General features: G+C 38.3%; 1 protein-coding gene across 1 annotated transcript in view; it reads right to left on the bottom strand.

Moving 5' to 3' along the window:
- LOC107746170 (FERM and PDZ domain-containing protein 3-like) overlaps nt 1–22,759 on the bottom strand; it is a 175,903-nt gene that overhangs the window by 9,184 nt on the left and 143,960 nt on the right. The window contains exons 3-8 of the mRNA XM_016560283.1: nt 13,237–13,346; nt 12,719–12,873; nt 12,259–12,361; nt 12,046–12,091; nt 9,528–9,632; nt 5,143–5,250 (exon numbers count right to left, since the gene is read on the bottom strand). Of these exons, the coding sequence (XP_016415769.1) occupies nt 5,143–5,250; nt 9,528–9,632; nt 12,046–12,091; nt 12,259–12,361; nt 12,719–12,873; nt 13,237–13,277 (558 nt within the window). The 5' untranslated portion in view covers nt 13,278–13,346. The remainder of the gene's footprint in view (nt 1–5,142; nt 5,251–9,527; nt 9,633–12,045; nt 12,092–12,258; nt 12,362–12,718; nt 12,874–13,236; nt 13,347–22,759) is intronic.

The following is a 22,759-nucleotide window of genomic DNA, read 5'->3' as shown; positions in this document are numbered from 1 at the left end:
TGAGGGTGTACAGTGAGAATAACCTCGTTTAAAAACAAGGGAGGATTTATTGTCCACAAATAGTTCTAAAAGAATATTTTACTTAAGAAAGCTTACGAAACAACAGTTTTAATATTTTTAGAATTTCTCAGAAGCAGTTCTTTGGATGAAATCACATCTTTACAATAGAAAGTGATGTGTGTGCAACGGCACCAGATCTCCTTATTTTGACTGCTTTACAGGGGTCCCAAAGGATCTATTCTAGCTCCAGTCTTATTTAAACTTTATATTAATGACTTACCTAATGCATGTCCAAATGTCAATATTCAAATGTATGCAGATGATGCAGTATTTGTTACTCATGCAAATGACATTCAAGAAGCATCCTTCAGTCTCACATCTGCATTCATCCATGTTCAGGATGGCTTACTATTTACTGTTTATTGAATATAAAAAAAAAAGTGTGTATGAGGTTTACAAAACAACCAGTTGCGTAGACACATTCTATTGTGTTTCTGAAAGGGGAGGAGCTTGATATTGTAAATGTAAAAAAAAGTATCTCGTGGTCACACTCTATATTAACCTTTAAAAGTCATGTAAAAAAAAAAAACACTGTAAAATTTAATTTACAAAATTCCAAGCAAATTAGACCATTTTTAATGCCGCTATGTATGGAGCTTGAAATATGACAAAATTATTTAAATTTGATTTGAAGTGTCATTTAACAAAACTGAATATTATGTGGCATTTAACATAGTTTTGAATTTTTTTTTTTTTTACTTGAATATTGAACATTTGAAATTTAACACAATTGAATTTTTTATGGCAGAGTTTTATAAACATGTATTTTCAAAAAGCGGATTTTTTGTTCTGAGTTCTTAGACTGCAAATATCCAGCTTTTAAAAATACAGCTTGAAGTTTTCAAGATGAAGAAGAAATTCAGAACATCAAATTCAATATTCTAAAATTCAAAACGCAGAAATTCAGCTCAGAGGTCATCCACAAGGAAGAGTAGATGATCTCCGAAAAGTTGAACGAAGCATTTTGGCCTATTACTACGGTGACCGGGAGGGAACATGTTCGGTTCACTTAGTTTTGTCATGGCCACTACATATTAACTCGTGGGAATATGGTAATATGTCGTGGCCATGAGATCCTGTGTTGAGGTAACCACAGTCGAATGAGGCATCTACCTATACATAACATGGAGGTAACGACATCCTTATGTCGTGGCCATGAGTTTATGCGTAAACAAACCTGCGTGACCATAGCAACCTGCGATTATCAGAGATGGATTTATTAATATTTTATTTTGAATTAAGAAATTATTATAGAAATTATTACATTATTAAATTATTATATTAATCATAGGGCGAGGCTACCAGACTGTATTGCACGCGATGTAGACAGCATTCGATTGAAGTTTATTATGAATAAATGTTGCATAAAGTACAGAAAATAAAATAGGCCTACAAGAAAACATTTTTATCTATCCCACAGTCTTGTAGTCCATTAACTGATAATCTTTTTTTTCCATAATATTTGTATATTATTATTATTATTGGTTATATTTTTTATATTCGTTGTTAAGTATTTGATTTATTTTCCATTGTTTTCAATCTCTTTACTTAATGTTCTGAGTAGTTTTGTAAATAATAGCCTACTGTAAATGCTCGACATGCCAGTAAAGCTTTGATTATGCTGTATGACTGGAATTTTTAATGGAAGTGCAGTTTAAAGGTTGAATTTAAGTGTAACTATATATTTCATTTTATTTAGTCTAATTAATAGGCCATTATAAATATAGTGTTTCGTTGAGGAATGAATCATTCGCATAGTTTCATTTGTAAATGAAAACACGCTCATTTATCGTCACACACGGGCGTAAATACAATCAAAGGTCAAAACTTTATTGGCATAATTGTCAGGCGTTTACAGTATTTGCAAAATATGGTAGCATATTAATAATACTAGCATATTACAGAATGTTAATTAGGTAAAGTGCTACACGAATTGAAAGGGGAAATTAAGCTTAACAATAAATACCAGTTAATATAATAATAATATTATTATAAAAGTATTATATAAGCCTTCAGTTATATAATAATAATAATAATAATATACAAATATTAAATAAAAAGACACGATCACTCAACGGATTTACAAGACTGTGGGATGTAAAAATGTTTTATCCATGTGTGATAATCGCAGGTTGCTATGGTAATGCAGGTTTGTTTACGAATTAAACTCGTGGCCACGAGAAAAATATTTATTAAATAAATAAATAAATAAGTACTTTTTCATTTTCAGAATTCACAGTGTATGTATAGCCACAATCAATTAATAATCATTAATTAAATAAACGTTTTCAGTACAAATAAGCACAAGTCAAGCTGCGATAACAAACAGGACCACAGGGAGATGCCAAAGACCACTAAAGCTCCTGCCTTGACCTGACTGTAACTATATGGATCCATTCAGAATCACCAAACCTCTGACCAGCGCATAGTCTAAAACACCTTCAGCCAGCATCCATTATAAAACACTCTTGTTTTTAAGCCAAATACACGCTGGAAAGAATAATTCTGTCAGGACCACTATCGTCAAAGATGATTGACAATTAGCTAGTCTGATTCAAAGAAGAATCAGAAGGCTGAATCCTGACTGACAGAGGAGGAGTTGGGGATGGAGGAGGGTAATTAGCTATTGAGCAATGCGAAAACTGCTGATAATACTGGGGGACCATATATATGAATGCTTAGATAGGTGTCGTATTCCCATAGGTAAATGGGGATCAGCTGAGAGTCTGACCTGCCAGAACTAACGCTACGCTTGATATTACTGACATCTGGATGTAAGTCACTATTCTCTCCGCAATCTCTGTTGAAATCGGCCGTGTTTTCTCTGCATTAGCACTGTTTTGAACTAACTGTTTTAATTTGCTTACTGGATCCTTGGTCTTTCCAGGAGTTTACCGGTTTAAAATAATGTGATCGCAAAAACCTGCTTCTTTTCATTTTTAAGGTATTGTTTTCGTTATAATGTACTGATTCAAATTAGTAATCAATAATGAATTATTATTCTATCTCTCCTGACATACTCTCTTGCCCCACACATTGAAAACACCTGTGGTAGACCGACTCCGCTTGCATTCATTCATGTGAATATTGTAGAGATGAGAGGTGACCCCTCCTGGTAGTGTGCTTTATATAGAGTCATTTCTAATCACCCAGACACTGACGCTTTGACAACATGTCAGAAGTGCCGGTACGCTAAAGACTAAAATATAGAAGTGCCGGTATTGCATACCGGTCTGTACCGGCCCACTTCAAGCACTGTCGTTCCCTCAACATAACATCTCGAGGCCACTACTTCACATCGCGTGGCCATGACATGTTCCCACGAGTTAATATGTAGTGGCCATGACAAAACTAAGTGAACCGAACATGTCCCCTCCCGGTCACCGTAGTAATATGCCAAAATGCTTCGTTCGACTTTTCGGAGATCATCTACTCTTCCCTGTGGATGACCTCTGACCTACTTTCTGTGCGATCTGAATTTCTGAATTTTAGAATACAGGTGCATCTCAATAAATTAGAATGTCATGGAAAAGTTCATTTATTTCAGTAATTCAACTCAAATTGTGAAACTCGTGTATTAAATAAATTCAATGCACACAGACACCAAAGACTTAAACTATTTCAGTCTGTGTGCATTGAATTTATTTAATACACGAGTTTCACATTTTGAGTTGAATTACTGAAATAAATGAACTTTTCCACGACATTCTAATTTATTGAGATGCACCTGTATTAAATTTGAGGTTCTGAATTACTTCTTCATCTTGAAAACTTGAAACTGTATTTTTAAAAACTGGATATTTGCAGTCTAAGAATTCAGAACTAAAAATCTGCTGTTTGAAAATGCATGTCTATAAAACTCTTTATTCAATTGTGTTAAATTTCAAATGTCACATAATATTGAGTTTTGTTAAATGACACTTGTCAATAATTTAAATTTACACAATTCAAATTCAAATAGTTTTGTCATATTTTAAGCTCCATACTATGTGCCTAAACTCAAGGAATCCCCCCGTCCCCTTAAATGAATTAATTGAATAGGGCACTAACAGTGTCATTGACATCAGGTTCATCACTGGATGGGACTGTGAGATGCCATAAAAATGCGCCACATTTGGACAAACAGTGATGTCAGTAAAGGGACATAAATACTGGAATGACATACCACTTGCAAATAGATTCTAATCAGATTAATCATAGAATACAAATGTCCATGATAGCTGCGTTCACTGTCACTGTTAGGGACTGGCAGTAGCATTTGATTACTGGTGTGAGTCTTGAAATGTTTTGTTCATTCAGCAGGATAAAGTAGCTGCTAATGAACGAACAGCTCAAGTCACAACCGTATCACAATTGACAGCATGTTAAATATGAGTCCGAGACATGAGTTCATCCATCACTGTAACGCATCAGTGTATTTACATAACTGGCATAATTTATTTTGTTGACGTGTCATTTTGGCTCTATATGCAATAAGGGAATGATTTACATTTTACACTTTTTAGAGCCATCTTAAACGGTGACCGAAAAGTAAACCAGATCTGTGATCACTTGTAATGCTTTGTCACTTTTTTGAGTATGGTGTACTAGTAATTTTACGTTGACATTTATGTATTGTATTTTTGTATCTGTATATTGTCATTGTCTTTGTGTTACCTGTGTAGGGACTACAGATGTAAATTAGCCATGTTTCTATAATATGGCATGTTCATTTACATGCATTGTCCCTATTAACAAATAAACAAACAAAACTTCTGAGTGAATTCCCACCGTTGTGTTTCTAGTAACAGTGAAGAGGGTCGTCACACTTTATTTTAAGGTCCAATTCTCACTGTCAACTATTAAATACGACTTATGCGTCAATAAACTCCTAATTTGTTGCTTGTTAATAGTTAATAAGGTAGTTGTTAAGTTTAGGTATGGGTTCGGATTAAGGGATCTAAAATATGGTCATGCAGAATAAGGCTATAAGAATATGTGCTAATAAAAAGCCAATATGCTATTAATATGCATGCTAGTTAATAGTGACAATTGGTCCTTAAAATAAAGTATTACTGGGAAGAGTTTTCCCAACACACTCACCCTAACAGTGGTGCGGCTGTCAAACGTAAAGGATTTGATCTGTCCATTTTCAAGAAACACCTTCAACACATTTGGTATCAGAAGCAGAGAGTCGTCCTTAAGCATGGTCTGAAAGAAACATGGGAGAAAGAGGAGAGAAAATAGTAAGTGAACCTTGGATGAGATATTAGAAAAGACTCAATAGGTTAATACAGAGAATCAATAAGAAAATCTAATATCTTCTAAGTGACAAAGAAAGAATGTAGAAACACATGAGAGGACTTTAACTGTATGGAAAACCTGAAAGGAAAAACATTAAGTCCAAAACAATGGTTAAAGGGAAGATCTTTCTATCTAACGTATGAGCAATAGTTGAAAGGAACTGGAAATATTACCAAAACTCTTCTTTAGACATAAAGAGGTTACACTTTATTTCGATAGTCCACTTTAGACATTCTACTAACTATAAGTAACTTTGTAACTACATGCCAACTAATTCTCATTAATTTGCTACTACATGCCTACTAACTCTCAGTAGGGTAGATTTAGGGTTAGTAGAGTAAGTTGACATATACTTGCAAAGTTTCTCATAGTCAGTATATTGTATTTTGTGGACCCATCAAAATAAAGTGTTAGAAGTGTTAGACTGCTAGTTGACACGTAGTTGCAAAGTTACTTATTGTTAGTAGAATGTCTAAGGTGGACTATCGAAATAAAGTGTTACCCATAAAGAGTACAGAACTAAGCAGAAGTCATATCACATTCATTCCACATCCAACGCGGAACCATATTCTGTAAATGCAGATCAACTGGACACAAACATTGAATTCAATTGCAGCATATACAGTATTTGTAGCTAAGAGAGGAACTCTTCAAGGCATCTACTTTATTTCCAATAAGAAAAATTAAAGGCGCACTAAGTAATTTTTTGTGTATGTTGAACTAGCTCGTTAATTTTCCTGCTTCAAAGCCTATGGCGTCATTGTTAAAACCCTGTGGAACCAATCCTAAACCATCGATCCTCATTCAATTGAAACAGTCTGCTGTCTTTAAAACAGTGAGTCACCAGATTCTTCTGTCACTCATTCTCCCTGAACTGGGCATCAATAGAAATACACTGTACTATTTTGAGCCTGATCTAATAGCAGATCCTTCAAAGTATCCTGGAAAGGGTTTCTAAATCACATCAAGTAGCGGAGTGCCTCAAGTTTCAGTGCTTGGCCCCTTCCTCTTTAGAGCATTAGGAAAATCGGACCTTGCATGCACAGTTCTTGCGCAGGCTCTTTTCATCTCAAGACTGGACTATTGCAATTCTCTATTGGCTGATAATACAGCACACAGCAATTGGTCTGGTTTTCATCTAAAAAGGTCCATGCTACACCCCTCCTGGCCACCTCTAGAGGGCTTTTGACACTTGAAATAGTTAACCATGGGTCATTCTAAACCCCGGTTAAAAAACGTTTCTTTGAATGTATTTTAAGTGTGGAGAGACTAGTGTTTGCTTTTACAGTAGCATCATTGTTTATAGCCCCATCCTCATCTTGGAAATTATGGGTCGCTCCCAAAAGTCATCACTGGTGGCGTTTCTTTGCTAACAGCACATTTTGGATGTGCCACTTTCGAATGACACAAACAACATTCATGTACTTCGTAAACGATTTGAGAGACCACATTATGGAAATCAACACTTTTTTGAAAGATGCTATTGATACGGAATGGAGAGTCGCAATTACAGTACATTGTGGTGCCTAGCAACAAACGCAGAGAACAGGACCATCGCTAAACTCTTTAGAGTCAGGATTTCCACCATTTGCACTGTAGTTCATCAGGTACACTATGTCTAACATATGTTAAAATTTTCGTCGTTTGACATTTCTTACTTTTTCCCTCAAACGTTGTAGTTTACACAATGCGCAGTTCCTGTTACTGACCGCGCTGTTCAATTTCTGATAGGTTGTCTGTCGCTAAGCATCCAGCAGTAGCATTCTAACACAAAAGCAATGCTAGCCCCGCTTCTAAATCACATGTGTGAAACGTTCCTTAATGTTCTGGGGTTAAAAGCTGTGTTTAGAATGCCGATAACCGGGGTTAAGCACAGTGTGAAAAGCCCTTAGCTGTCCATATAACACTCAAGGCTCTGATGCCTATATTCAGAACTGTCCTGGATCTAGATGTGTCACACTCACTGTTCTTTCTGTGGCAGAACAACCTTCCAGACCTTCCAGACAGAAGAATAAATGTAACTATAAATCTTTCTGAACAACCAATGACGATGACTTTGGATGTTCTCCTGACACCTGTTGCTGAAGATACTGTACAGTAAAAGGTTAAAGCAAAGTTTTGGTATGGCATTTAGATACATAATTGTCTCATATGATTATTTTATTTTGTAATGGAAAGTTTCAGATAATAATGAAGTTACTAATGGTATTTGCCATCATTTTAATTATATTTGTTAAATATTCATTTGCGTACAACTTCTAAAAAGTGTTCAAAAATTACTTAGTGCACCTTGAAGTGGGTGAGAAACCTTGAAGGTAATTTTGTATCAAGAATGAGCAGTCATTACTTTTAAATAACATCCTGATGTCAGAATCATATTGATTTGTGGCAGTTTCCACATTATTTTTGGAAAGTGTCATAACTTTCTATCAGCTGTCCATTGATCTTCCACTGAGTGTCATCAATAAGATTATTTCATGTAATCAAATGCTGACATTGAATGAGGTCTGATACACCCATGAAAGTTTCTATATACATGTTTTGGTACATTTGGCATGTGTTTTACCCAAAGTCCCTTTAGGCTTGCTTCTGGAGACGTGTGCAAAGTGCTATTACACTTTATACACAAATACAGAATGGAAACAAATAAGCAAGCGTCAATTTGGCATGTCAGTTGGGATCATGTTATGACAGGTGGTGAAGTGAGCAGGTTGGCTAACTGTATTTCGTACATTCACCACAATCCCAATCAATTGCACTTTTGCTACAGCGTGAGATGATGTGATATGAATAATAAGTCCCACGTTGGCATTTGTCTTTAAGCCTAACCCCTTTAATAAAACGTAGCAGCTTATGTACTCTGTGCTGACAGGCGAGTTTAATGAAGAAAGCCCCGCTGGCCCCTGCTGATCACACAAGATGGATTGACATGATTAGAGGAGGCTCAGGTGAGGGTGGTTTGATCTTTACCGATTTTGGCCCTCTAGGCCTGATCAGCAAGTTTCTTCTTCCAGGAGAGTTGCACACCCCTCCCATCGGTCCGCTTTATTAAATTGGTGCGACCAGCACCCAAGGGTGTAGTGTTGACTCTTCCTTGCTCACAAGGCAGATATCAAACTGTATGGGACATAATCCATGGACATTGACATTAACATGGGTGCTATCGACCCATGTTCACCAAGAGGAGATGGCAGCTGTAGAGCTAATGAAAAGCTACGAATGAATGAATGTCTAGTCACAACATTAAAGGTTATGGGGAGGTTGTGCCTTTCTCTAGATGCGATGCTACCTTATTCAATTACCGCTAAGTAGGCTGGAACTGTTCAAAGGACGCTGATGCTAAGTTACTCCACGTAACTCTGTTACCTAAACACCTCAATCAGAAGCAGTGGGAATTACTCAAAGCGCCTGCTGTAAGAATTTCCCTTTTCAATAGCCACAGGAAGTCACAGTTTCAGTACTGTTGCCGTTATGTTCAAGTCAGTCAATAGTAAATCCAAATAAATCTCAGCAAACAAACTAGGACTCATATTTTATTCAGAGAAAGAACATCTGTCAATATCTGCCCGGCTGACTTCAATGCAAATCTACTCTACGCATGTGAAACAGAGAAACACTAGAGCCTTTGAATTCCAACCAAATCAAGCGTAGTCGGTTCCAAGCCCTGTGTTTTCATGTATGTGCTTTAATAAAGTCTGAGTTCATAGATGGTGCAGGAAGACGAAATCACATCAGAAGTGCACATACTTTGGATTAATCCTTTTAGCTTCTCGAAATGTTGGACCACATCAGACCATCAGAGAGGGATTTACGTGTGGCCCCTCTGGGTAACAAACCTGCAGTCTGATGAAATGAGATGAGCAGGAGATGCGGAGTGAATTGCACTTCAATATTGAAAGTCTGAAATGACAGCCATGTAACGCTCTCAGTAGGAGACACTAGTGATTGACACTTTGTAAATACTAACGAATATTAGCATGAACAGACTGTGAACAGTCACGTCACAAAATATCTTGAGTCCATTCGACAAACTCAAATCTCACAATCCATACAAGTCATATCAGGAGCTATTGAGTCTATCAGGAGCGTTGGTGTTGTGCGGGTCTCATTACAGCACATAAAGAAAGCTGCGTTAGCACAGATATGACTGGGGTGTGATGTGAGCAAGAGACAGCAGCACATACTGAGTCTGGGTCGCTGATGGACACTTGCTCAGAAAAGCGCACTTTGGGGGGATTGGTTCGCAGACGAGCTTTCTTGGCTGCACTTATGAAGGCAGACTTAGGTGACTAAGGAAGCAAAAAGAAAGACAAAGGGAGGGTATGAAGAAAGAAAGAAAGAAAGAAAGAGAAATAGACAGGAAAACAGAGGTTAAGACTTTAGAGTAAAACCTTTAAAACCATTCACCTGGTCCTAAACATATTCTAAATATTCTCTGCAAACAATTCATAATATCTTATGCAGTATTGCTTCTCAAGTAAAGTATCTTCTTTTATACATTTTTACTTGAAAACAAGATGCAGCAGAAACATTTTGTGTTGCTTTGACCCCGTCAAGTGTTTACCATTGATTAATTTGCATAAAATATCTAATGTGTTTACTGTATATGCAAATTTTTCTCTGACAGAGCTGGGTAGCAACTGATTATATGTATTCTGGATTACGTAATGAGATTCCAAAAATTAAGTTCTCGTAATTACGGTATATTACATTTTATAATGCTCAATCAGATTACAGTTACTTTTTTATGATTACAGGATTACATATTATTCACATGATGGCAGTAAATTATTCAAAATTTATTTTTTCTCCTTTTAATGATCCTTTAGCTTTGACTATATTCACAATATAGAATGGCCATGTAAATGTAAACCGTGCTTCTGAAATTGGGTGAAAAATGCAGCTCTCAAGCAATTAGACCATGTATGAAACAAATAATTATGCAAGTTACTAAACACAGGTGATGTATAGCTGTGAAACACTATGTCTTCATCATATCCAGTGACTTTTAGTAACTGTTGATTCTGGAAGTCTGGACAAAGTTTTTCAAACCTGGAATACCTTGGGTGTGTAATTTTCATGTTTGTTCATGTAATTAATTTTTTTTTTCATGTTTTTGTTTGAGGAAGTAAAAGGCACAATATGTTGTAAGATTTTTTTGATCAAAATATCCAAAAACCACTAGAACATTGTTATATATTTTGCTGACTTGTGTACTTACATTATCCCAAATGTTTTGAATCCGAAATCCAGAGCAATAAGCAATTTTAACCGTGTCTATAGTGTCATTGTGTCGCCTGCCAATGACGTCATAACCCCTCGATTTCCGGTTTTGTTTTGTAGAAAACATGGAAACACCAAAGACGCTTTAATATGCTATGTATTTTATTAGAACGTTCAGAACGTTCAAACATATCTAGTATGATAAAACAGCGCTGCTTTACCCCACATATGCACGACCGGAAGCAGCGGAAGCGGTCGACTGTGGCATAATAAAAGCTCCGCTGCTTTCGAGCCGTGTGTCACGCTCGTCTCTCATTAGCAATTGCTTCAGCGGCCTCGTTTCGCTTCGACGGCTTTCAGCCTCACTCTGCTTCATACTACGATGTTAATAAATCTTTAATACATTAGCTCAGCCATGAACAGGATTTATGCATAGCATCGGCTGTGGGGATGAAGACGACAACTCTCATGATTCCACACTCAGTCACGGCGTCATCAAACTACGACTTTGTTTTTTTGTTTGTTTTGAATATGCGCCCTCTAGCGGCGAAAACTTACATATTGTGCCTTTAATATTTCAATAATTTAACAACACATTCACATGTTTACAGATCAATGCCAGTTAATGGTCACATTGACATGCAGGTAAACAAATAAAATATAGCTATTTTTAGTGTTCAAGTGTTTAAATAATTTATTTTATTTTACATTTTTATGATTGAATGAATTATTAGCTTTTTATCAACTCACAAACTCACTGGAGTTCTTACATTAAGCCCAGTTTGGGAAACCCTGCTTAATGTAATGTTTAATGCATTTTATGATATTGATATCAAAGAATTAAATATATTTTCTTTGTATTTGCTTTTTTATATCAATATGGTACATTTAATGGCAAGTTTAAAACAAGTTAGATAAAAAAAAACAATCTAAAAGTAATCTAAAATTGTAGTTTACTAACTACAATTTTCATCATATAATCTGTAATCAGTAACGGACTACAATTTGTAAGTAATCTACCCAGCACTGTTCTCTGAATATCATATGACTTAGAATGGAAGTACAACTGGAGTTGTATATACAGAGGATCACTCTTTCTTCTGTCAACAGCTATAGATTGTACTCTGCAAGCTCAGTAGCAACCAAGGTCAAAGTTGAAATTGTTTAAACTTTTGAGCGCTGCTGCAATGTGGCAGCAGGGTTAATGCTCAGTTGAGCTCAGTGCATTGGGGGACGTTGACACAAATCATTCACATGACATTTTCACTCCTGAGCTTTAGTCTCAATATACTAATTATGTAATTATGTATGTATAGTAATTATGTAACATTGGCACAAAGCAAACGCACACAAAGCTGAACCTGAATTTCAAATTCCAGTAAAAACGTACACTCTGTATTGAAAGTAGTTTGACTGCATCACTGAAAGGGACTGATTTAATGTAATTTTGATTGGAGAAAACATAATGTCCTTAACTACCTGTTGTGGTTGCAGCACAGTGAGAACAATCGAGTCCTTGCACCTCCTGCAGAAGAAAAAAACATTTTGGCAAGGGAGCTGCAGAATGTGAAAAGTGTGTCTTATCTGAAATGAATTCTCTTATCTGATGGAGACACATGGAATAGAAATACATAAAGCACAGTCATGCGTCCAGACAAGGCCCTTCCCTCTGGTGACAGTAAAGGGTGTTACCTTACAAGGTCTATGACTTTCTCCCGGGGCGCGTCGCTCACGAGTTCCTGGTTGATGGCAAGGATCTGATCTCCGGGGTAAAGCTTGCCGTTTGAGGGTCCGTCTGTAAGGGAGGAGTCTGTAAACTTGTGTTGTTCTTTATAGACTTGATTAGTTAAAGCCCCCTGACATTGTTTTCATTTTTTCCTGTCCTAAAATATATGCTAATATAGATCACAAAACCATTTTAGTCACTCTTGTTTCCTAAGGCAGTGATAAAAACCTATCCTACAGTGGATTTTCACACTTATCTTGGCAAGGCATCAAACAGAAAGTATCGGAATTCCCATTTGATTATAGTCATCTCAAATCTGAAGACTCAAAAGCCTTTAAAAAAAGATGAAGCTGACTGGCTGGCACACTGGAGCCAGGGGACAAGAGACATCTGCCCTATAGCTTCAGACAGAGACACACGTCTTACCTGCAGAGACAGAGCGTACAACAACAGGCCGTTCGCTGCCGGCAATAAACCCGAAGCCGTGGCTTGGATGGCGTTGGATGCAGACCTGTCGAGCTGAGCCAGGAGTCAGGCTACCACTGTCCATACCATCCTGACTGTCCTCTAACATCACAGAGCTACGAAATAAGACAAAGTTCTTGATTATCCCTAAAATTAAACCTCATTTCTATGGTGACACAAATGACAAATGTATATATTCCAAGTAAACATGCTTTTTATTGTGCATGATTTGCACACCTATCCCTGCATTAGGTTTTCAATATCTAACAAGACCCGGCAATTACATTTACACAGACAGTCTTCTCTGTATCTCATATAACAGCTGGCCATTAAAAAAACATCAATGCTTTGTGCCATTTTTTGATTCAGTGTTGTATAGAGGAGGTGATTTCCTTTGTACGTGTGGGAAGATAAGGTAATGCCTCTTTTATGTTTCCCATTGTTCTCATATGACATAAGAGTATTATTAATGACTGTACCTGTCATATTCCTCTGTGTCCCCATCCTGGACCCGGGCCATCCCCTGAAAGGACAGAACCGGACCTTGTGAACCGCTTCAGAGGGCTGGCTCTGTTTTGTACACATTCACCTGGGTGGACAAAGATGATGAGAAGATGAGTTGTAATTTATAGGAGGTAATACCACACTTTTTTTTATTCTTTCTTTCTTTCTTTCTTTCTTTCTTCCTCTGTTACACTTATGGGTTTTTATAATTCACACTTTTTATTTTCCTTCAATAGGCAACACAGTACACTCCATTTTAAAATAGAGGGTATTGTCAAAGCCCCTCCCACTAGACTACCAATACTACACACGTCAGTCACAGTTATGCAGATTGCTAGAACAAATCTGAGAAAAAATAAGATAAAATATAAGAAGTTTGTATAAAAAAAAAGGAAAAGATGATCACAAAAGTATACAATTCCCATTCTTATGTTGCATCTCACCACCAGGTTATTACCCTGTGTAATATTCACGTAAGCACTGAATATTTGCGGCACTAATTTACGGTACTACGGCAAGAGATTGGCGGGTATCGGCAGTGATTGGTCACATGTGAATGCGGTTGCACGCAGTGGATTAAAAGCTCAAAGTTTGTTTGGTACTCACTGTTCGTCTCCTTATTTAAAACTGCATGCACCGTGCAATAAAAGCAACAAACAAAGAATAAGACACCCTGTATCCTCAATCTACCCTGTGTCCATGTTTACTAGTTAGCTATAAAACTTTTTTTTTTCTGCCACATTCCCCATTTCTATAACCCATTCTTGAAAAGACAGCATCCTGTTGACCACCAACCTCTCATAATAATATGTCTTCCTTCCCTACTAATCTCAACATTAGTGAGTGAAAAAGATGGATCAGGATATAAATAAAAGCTCAAAGTTTGTTTCGTACTCACTGTTCGTCTCCTTATTTAAAACTGCATGCACCGTGCAATAAAAGCAACAAACAAAGAATAAGACACCCTGTATCCTCAATCTACCCTGTGTCCATGTTTACTAGTTAGCTATAAAATATTTTTCTGCCACATTCCCCATTTCTATAACCCATTCTTGAAAAGACAGCATCCTGTTGACCACCAACCTCTCATAATAATATGTCTTCCTTCCCTACTAATCTCAACATTAGTGAGTGAAAAAGATGGATCGCCTAGGATATAAATACTTGGGCAAAATGAAAAGCAGCATACTGATACTTTTTGAATATAATCATGAACCACAAACCAAAATTCCTGTATTTTATAGCAGGATCACAGAGCATATATCAGATTTTTCCACTCATATTGCCAACATTCATCTGCTGGAAGTCTAATAAAAAGTGATTTAATATTTTTAATTGAACAAGTCGTACTACAAGGTTTCCAAGACTTTACCTTACGATTCTGACAAAATCTGGAATGTTACTAATTTTAACATTCAGGTATCATCTGTAGCTGATGCTATGGGAACACCCTCCAGGTGTGCTAGTTTTCTGTATCCCGATTAAACACATGACAATCCATTGGCTGATGGTTCTAACGCTGTCCTCTGAGACACAACAAAAGGACTTGCCGCACCATCAATTTTCAGATTTCTCTTCCTTGTGTTTCAGTGACCATCATCAAGTAGATATTTTATTTCCTCGGGGGGAACATGATGTCGTTCAGGAAGTGAGGACTCACATGAGATTTGTGTCAAGTGTTTGCATGTGCAGCATGCATGAGCCACAGTTGATGGCACCTCCAACTGCATGCACTGTGATAATTTCAAGATGAAAGCTCTCGGCTTGCTTCTTTTCAAGGACATAAATTGCTGTTGTCCTGCAGTAGTAGGTGCCACATGGAGTAGGTTCCTGGGGATCCGATGTTGAGCTGGACGCTAAGAAGAGTGAGCAGACAGTTTTCCCTCTCTCTCTCTCTCTCTCTCTCTCTCTCTCTCTCACCGGACCGTGTGCACTCCATTTCTCTGGATGAATTCACAGGTGAGGCGAGTTCAGAGTGCGTCAGACTCTGAGGAGCGGACAGGAGGCGCAGCCTTCTGTGGCTTATACTGAACGGTTGAATGTTGTTTCACATGCTGTTGAGAAGCTGAAGCTGGACTGGCCCAGTGTGTCGCAGGCCATTGCTGTTCTTTCAATACCTCCATTAGGAGATCTTGAGGACCTGGAAGCAGCCATTCTCAGCCTGACTACTTTTGCCATGCTACTTTTGACTTCACCACCATTACGGGTCTAATGGAGCAGGGTTATTTGGAGATGCTGGCACTCAAAGAGATTGGTGCCATTAGTGAATCTGAAACCGAGGCATACATTGATAAGTTCCATACTGCAAAGCAGCATTTAGCAGCTTTCTGGCAACTTATTCCTCACAGAAAGGTTGAGGTCTGCTGCCTTACTGATGGCACATGAGCAACCTTGAAGGGTCGGCGATAAATTCGGTGATTAAGTTTTAAATTTGTTTCTCCTCAGAAGGAATCTGGCAATTAGGCCGCGTGTCCACCAAAGCGATTTTTCCCAAGGTTAGCATATTTTTTTCAATTGTTTTAAATGGGAACGCCGCGTTTTCTGAAACACCAGGAGAGTGACGAGGCACTGAGAGCTGTGCGCTCTGTGTTTTTTTTTCAGTGCCAAGATATGAAGAATGTTCAACTTTGGGTAAAATGCAGTTCTCATCACTGTCATTTTTTAATCAGCTAACCAATCACAGTGGAGGAGGGGTGGGACTAATACCAACACACCGACCAACCGTCACACCCTGCTTGTACTATGACTGAACAACAATGGAGAAGTTAATATTGCTTGTCTCTGCGTATTCATGTCTTCAGCAGATGGAATTCCCAGACTACCCCAATATTATGAAAAATAATGCTTGGAGAAACATTTAATTTGTGATGCATCTGTCCTATTACTGCCCTATTGCCCTATTATATTACGGATATTCTGTATCATAGCAACCAAAGCGTCTCAACTGAAAATGCTGCGCCGCAGAAGCGCTCTCAAGTGCTCACAGCTAGGTGTTTTCAGCTCGCTAAAAACGTTTTGGTGGACACGCGGCCTTACAGCTGGTATTTCTAGTGCCAAAGAAGTATTGCGGCGATTGCTGCTGAGCATGAAGCAGTTGAGGTTGTTTCGTTAGGGAGGCATTTGCTTGTCTCCTGTTTCATGCAAGGGACAAGAGGGTTGAAACGCTTGTGATCCTTCTTATCTGTAGTCTTAGAAGGGTTGACAGGGCCTCAATTTGAACCATTGGAGTAAGCTTCTAGGAGAATTCTGACTCTTAATTTGTGTTTATGGCCTTCACATCCTTGAAGTGGATTGTTGATTTGCAGGCCTTTTAGGGGGTTATCGGGATTTTGTTCACGGGTTATTTAAGGTCTTGCTGTGACCTAAGACAGGGTATTTTCCTGAGTTCGCGTCTACATCTTTCCGCTCTCAAATTTTCTCTTCCGCCTATTCAGTTGCAAGGGAATGAGAGGCTGCAGTCTTTGTCCTGTAAGGGCGTTAATGATTTACTTAAACCGTACAAGCCAGCGGCATAAATATGATCAGCTGTTTGTTTTGTGGTTGTAACAAAACAAAGGTTGTTGCATTGGGTGAAGGATGCGATTTCTCTCGCCTAGGAGGCACGGGGACTGTCTTCACCTCTTGGCCCACTCTCGCCTTGTCGCAGGCATCTATCTAAGGGTGCCCCCTTTGGAAGATATTTTTGTGGTGGCAGGCTTGGCCTCCTCGCACACTTTTATCAGGTTTTATCAGTTGAATGTGGACTTGACTTCTGTTTACCCATCTGTTTGAACAGCGGTCAGTTAATTTCTGTGTCAGTCAGTGCACAAGCGATAATCTTGCAGTTACCCAGTAGCATGCAGCTGCGGCATTCCCATAGCATCAGCTACTGACACAGTGTTGAATGAACCTACAAAAGGGAATATTTTGGTTACGTATATAACCCTGTTTGAGTATGGAAAAGAGACGCTGCGTAACTCTGCCATATTCTTTCATTACTGCTATGACTTCCTTCATCAAAATCTGATGATTGATGGCATGGCGTGCCTTTTGAGGTGCAGATAATGTGGGTGAAGTGAGTGAGTGAAGTGACGTGTGGCCAAGAATGGTGACCCATACTCGGAATTTGTGCTCTGCATTTAACCCATCCAAGTGCACACACACACACACAGCAGTGAACACACACACACACACCGTGTACACACACCCGGAGCAGTGGGCAGCCAAATTGCTGCGGCGCCCGGGGAGCAGTTGGGGGTTCGGTGCCTTGTTCCTGCCGGACCTGAGACCTTCGGGTTACAAGTCCGACTCTCTGGGGCAGTCGTGGCCTAATGGATAGAGAGTTGGAGGTCGCGGGTTCGAGTCTCAGGTCCGGCAGGAATTGTCAGTGGGGGGAGTGAATATCCAGTGCTCTCTCCACCTTCAATACCACGACTGAGGTGAGACCCTTGAGCAAGGCACCGAACCCCCAACTTCTCCCCGGGCGCCGCAGCATTGGCTGCCCACTGCTCCGGGTATGTGTGCGCGTGTTTGTTCACTACTCACTCCTGTGTGTGTGCACTTGGATGGGTGAAATGCAGAGCACAGATTCCAAGTATGGGACACCATACTTGGCCACACGTCACGTCCTCCTCCCGCAACCTTCGGGTTACAAGTCTGACTCTCTAACCATCAGGCCACGACTGCCATCAGCCACTGAATTGGTTTGTTTTATTTCAGCTACTGACGCACCATCTCGTTACCTACTCGTGGAACCAGGGTTACATACATAACCACAGTGTTTTTATAGTACAATGAATTTTCTTTAATTTCAAAGGATCAAGGATTTCTTAAGACATGACTCCGGTAAGGAAAGAAACTATTCTGGTATTTTACACTTTCTAAATGATAAAATCAAATTGTTCTGGTGAGGTAAATTATCCAATGAGGCTGCAGATATTATCAATCAACCAACCAACCAACCAACTATAAACCAGTTATTTCAGATAATATTTTATTCCCTCTTTAGCATAGATTCCACATGTCCTTGATTTGTATGTAGATTTATGGAGCTTACACCAATTCATACTACAAATTTAATTAACTTTAATAACTAATTTAATAACTTCTTTGTTTAATCCTGCTTAGTCTTTAATCCACATATAGTTGTTCTTGTACATTACAAGTAATGCATACATTTCTCTGTTAAATTCATGCCTTATATAAAAGATTGAATGGTAAACAGAGCCCTTCTGGAATATTCTAAGATGCATTATGCAAAAAGCACTTAAAACTCTTAGAACCAGTGTGCACTTGTATCAGTGTGAATCACTCATGGCCACACTGATGGAGGGTGAAATAACAGATTTCAGCCAAGACTCTTTTTATTCTGTGCAGTGGATTTACCAAGAGTAAGAAAGAAATAGACAAAGCGAGACAAAGAAAAGAAAACATGGAGAGGTCTTTGTAGGAATGCTAATATTGTTGAGCAGAGACTGCTGACGTCTGGCTGTGAATGTGTCACAACAAAGTGACAATCTTCAGCCTTCAAGTTCCTCCCGGCAGTTTCTGAAGGTCATGGTTATATCAGCTTGTTTATTCACCCCAGACTCTTTCTAGCACTTTCTTTCTTCTGTATGTTTAAAACACTTTAGGCTGCTGTGGAAATCTGTATTTGAGGCAGCAGTAACCTTAACATCACCCAGCACAATGACTCATATGCTGGAGGGGAGCTACACTCGGGATGGGACTGGATGCATCACGAGGGTTTACTTTCCATCAGGTGAATGCCATGATGCATGTGAATGACTGTGAAAACCTCTGGCTAATATGGATGGAGGAGAGATGTGGACCTTCACCAAGAAGCATCCTATGGCATCCTACGGCCATCATCACCACCACCACCACAGTCCCAGCAATGATTCACGAGTTTCACAAAGTTTACAAAGGTTTAGTACTTAACCACTAACACTAAAGTATGAACAGTAGTAATAATAATGCTTGCCTTAGTACTCAGTATGTTTGGTATGCTTATCAATTTGCATCAAAATCTTTTTTGGTCTAGAAATTTGGCAAAGGCAGTTTTTGCTTAAAGGGTTTGCTTAAAAGTCTTTTGCTTAATAATGTTTTTTTTCTTCTTCTCAGTTTCAGTTATGTTTAACTGAAATATGTATTAACTTTGCCCCTGGTGTTTCTCATAAAAAAAAAGAAAAAAAAAGTTTTTCACCATTTTAACACCTTTTTCGTCGTCACATATTTTTCATAATCCAGACTTTCGATTGAAGATTTTGGTAAATCTGAGTACAGTTTCAGTTATTGTTCAGATCTCTAATTTACATAGCATAGGTTGCCAAATGTATTACAAATTACCAGAGGGTACAGACGCTTGTTTACTGACAGATTTAGGTTGACTGAACATCAGTTATAATTTGGGTGTACAACACTGTAATGATATTAGTGAGACTACCCAAAAGAGCTGCTGTCATTATCAGTTAGATTTAAATCAAATAAATCCGTATCAGAGGAGGATACACAAAACAAGACAAAAGAACCTAGAAGAGAGGACACATGCAAACAAAACAATGCTTCAGCACTGGGCCAACCTTTTCAGCAATGGAGACAGTGATACTGTCAAGAAATGCATCCCAAGGGCATGACTAGCTGAAGTGTTGCCATGGATACAGCAGAAGCGAGCTGATGAAAAGTGAGGTATATGACTGCAACAGATGATGGCTGCACTCAACCTGCCGTCACAGAGACCACACAGATCGTCTTCACCGCTCTCACAGTCTTCCTCCCAGAGTCTAGACTCCACTGCTGGGCTGAAAACTTTTTAGCATTCAGACGGCCAAAAAGTATGAAGGATTCTGTCATTTGAAAGCAGTACATGTCTTCCTGTGTTTGCATCTGACAGGAAAATTTTTTTATTTTTTTGCCATTAAAATGGTCAGCAAGGATAGAATGCTGGGGCCTCATTTATAAAATGTTGCGTATAAACCGTCCTAAATTTGTTCTAAGATCATTTCTCAAAAGTGCGTAAGTGCGATTCAGAGAAAACAAACGTGTGCACAAAAACACGTGCGTACGCCTCTCTTCCAGATGTGACATTTATAAATCGCAAATGATCTTGAAATTGTGCGCAGCTGACTGACAGTTAACAATGTTATTGAATAGAATATATGAAAACCGTTATTGCAAGACATAGGCCTATTCTTATAGGCTACACAAACAGTCGTAGATGCGTTTATGCATTTTTTTTTCTATTTTACGCATTAGTAGTAGGCTAAAGCAGGACTTCGCAAGTTCTCTTGTAAAATAAAATAATTTAAAAAAACAACATGGAATAAAATGTGTACAGAAAGCGAGTAAAGAACTCTCAACATTAGGCTACTAAAAAGGTCAGTTTAATCTCGCAAAAACTCCCGTTAATGAAAAATCTGACTACACTGCACAATTCATCTCTTACACTGCATCTTTGTTGTTCATGATGAATTCGGTGCTTGCACGTACACCGCTTTTATTATTATTGCAGCTTAGATGTTCAAATAGCTGCAGTACTCCGACTTTGCCACAAGGAAAAGTTCGTACGCCTGCTAGTAAATCAAGACTTTGCAAGTTCTCTTGTAAAATAAAATCATAAAAAAACATGGAATAAACTGTGTACAGAAAGCGATTAAAGAACTCTCAACATTAGGCACAATTAATCTCTTGCACTGCATCTTTGTTGTTTATGATGAATTTGGTGCTTGCACGTACACCGCTTTTATTATTATTGCAGCGCTGCAGTATTCCTACTCCGACTTTGCCACAAGGAAAAGTGTGTACGCCTGCTCAGACCCTGACGTGGCAGTAGGTACTTTTCCACGTCAAAGACCGTTTTTATAAATATGAACATTGCCGTGGATTTTAGCGTACGCACACTCTAAGATCAAATCTGTGCGTACGCACATACTATAAATGAGGCCCCTGTTCTCTTTTCTACCACTTATTTTAAGCAGACAAGTACATGATATTTTGTTTCTTTTTTCTTTTCTTTTTTTTAATGTCTAGGTTTGTTTTTATTTTCTTTTAATTAACTTGCACTTATTAATCAGGCATAATAAAACCATGGATGTGAAAGCAAATACTATCAATTTAGATTTCTCACAAGTTCTTGCATTTGCATCACATCTTTTTTAATTATTATTTTTTATTTATAATAATAACAATAATAATAATAATTATTATTATTTGTTCACTAAGAACAATCATATTGACTGTATGTAATGTGATCTGGTACGATAATATACAAATTAAAGCCGTTTTAGCAATTATTCCAGCATTCGGTCCCATGCATTTTGAATGTAACATGCTTAGACAAAACTTTTTTCCAGAGAATGTCATGGGTTCTTAATGAATTCTTGAATAATGTACCACTTTAGGGTTAAGTGTCCTGTGTGTACGTCTCCGTTTACTGGGCATTTGCAGTAATTTCTCTTGATGTGCTATATAATTGAACCATGCTGATGCAATTTTAACCCAATAGAGAGCTGTCTACTCACTAGGAACAGCGGAAGAGGCCATACTTACCACAAAAGGTCGTGATTCAGCTGTCTAAAAGCAACATTTGAAGCCCATCTGCTGCTTGGAAATGAATAGTCCCGCTTCAAGTTGTATAACTGAATTAATTCCACTATCTACTATTTATCCTTTCTGAATAGATTTTCAACTGGAGCTCAAGCAGAGCCCTACTGGCATGTGCCCATTTCTCTTTCAGTTTGTGAGTTTCAAAATATGGTTGCAATGGCCGACAGAATGGCTTTAAAAGAATGTGAAGCAATACCTTGGGTCAATATTTACAGTTCATGGAGCCATGCCAAGATGTGCCTCTGTAAGCGATCCATAAATTCTACATTGCATTGCGAGTGTGTGTTATTGACATATAATAACGTTTTTTAAGCTTTCTTGTCCCCTCATCATAAGCATCATGTGGCCTGTTAAGGGCTCTTTTCTTAAACACAACACATTTTCTGGGTGTTGCTATTGCATGCCATCTTCTTCGTGTACACATTCAAAATAAGCTAAGAACTGTGTTTCTGATTCACATTATTGTTTTATACATCAGTAAATCAAGACAGTGAATAAACAGTGATCTCCCATTGGTCTTAGAAACATGAAAAACAAAACTTACTATAATATATTATTATATATAGCAAAAGACAGTCTAAAGAAATACTCTTTGAGAGAAGCAGTCAATCAGCAGAAGTTAAAAGCAGATTGTGTGAATTTATTTCTTGTCTCATTAGTTTTTAGCGCAGTTGTCGTTGCTAGGAAACGCTTGTTTTGTTTACTGTGTTGAGGCGTGCTGAAGTTGCGTTTGGTCTCGTACTGTATCGCATACCTTGTCAGTGTCATACGCTTGCTTAGCCCTTTGTTGTGATAAACAGTAAAGTGTGTTCAGCTGAATTCAATTTCCGTTTTGTCAAACGGGTATAAAAAGGATAGTACACCGCGTCAGCCCTCGTGTGAAGACCGAAGAGTGTAAAGACCATCGACTCTACC

Source organism: Sinocyclocheilus rhinocerous, unplaced genomic scaffold (genome assembly GCF_001515625.1).
Source record: "Sinocyclocheilus rhinocerous isolate Xijiao unplaced genomic scaffold, SAMN03320098_v1.1 scaffold348, whole genome shotgun sequence".
Classification (NCBI taxonomy): domain Eukaryota; kingdom Metazoa; phylum Chordata; class Actinopteri; order Cypriniformes; family Cyprinidae; genus Sinocyclocheilus; species Sinocyclocheilus rhinocerous.
This window is presented reverse-complemented; position numbering and strand designations above follow the sequence as displayed.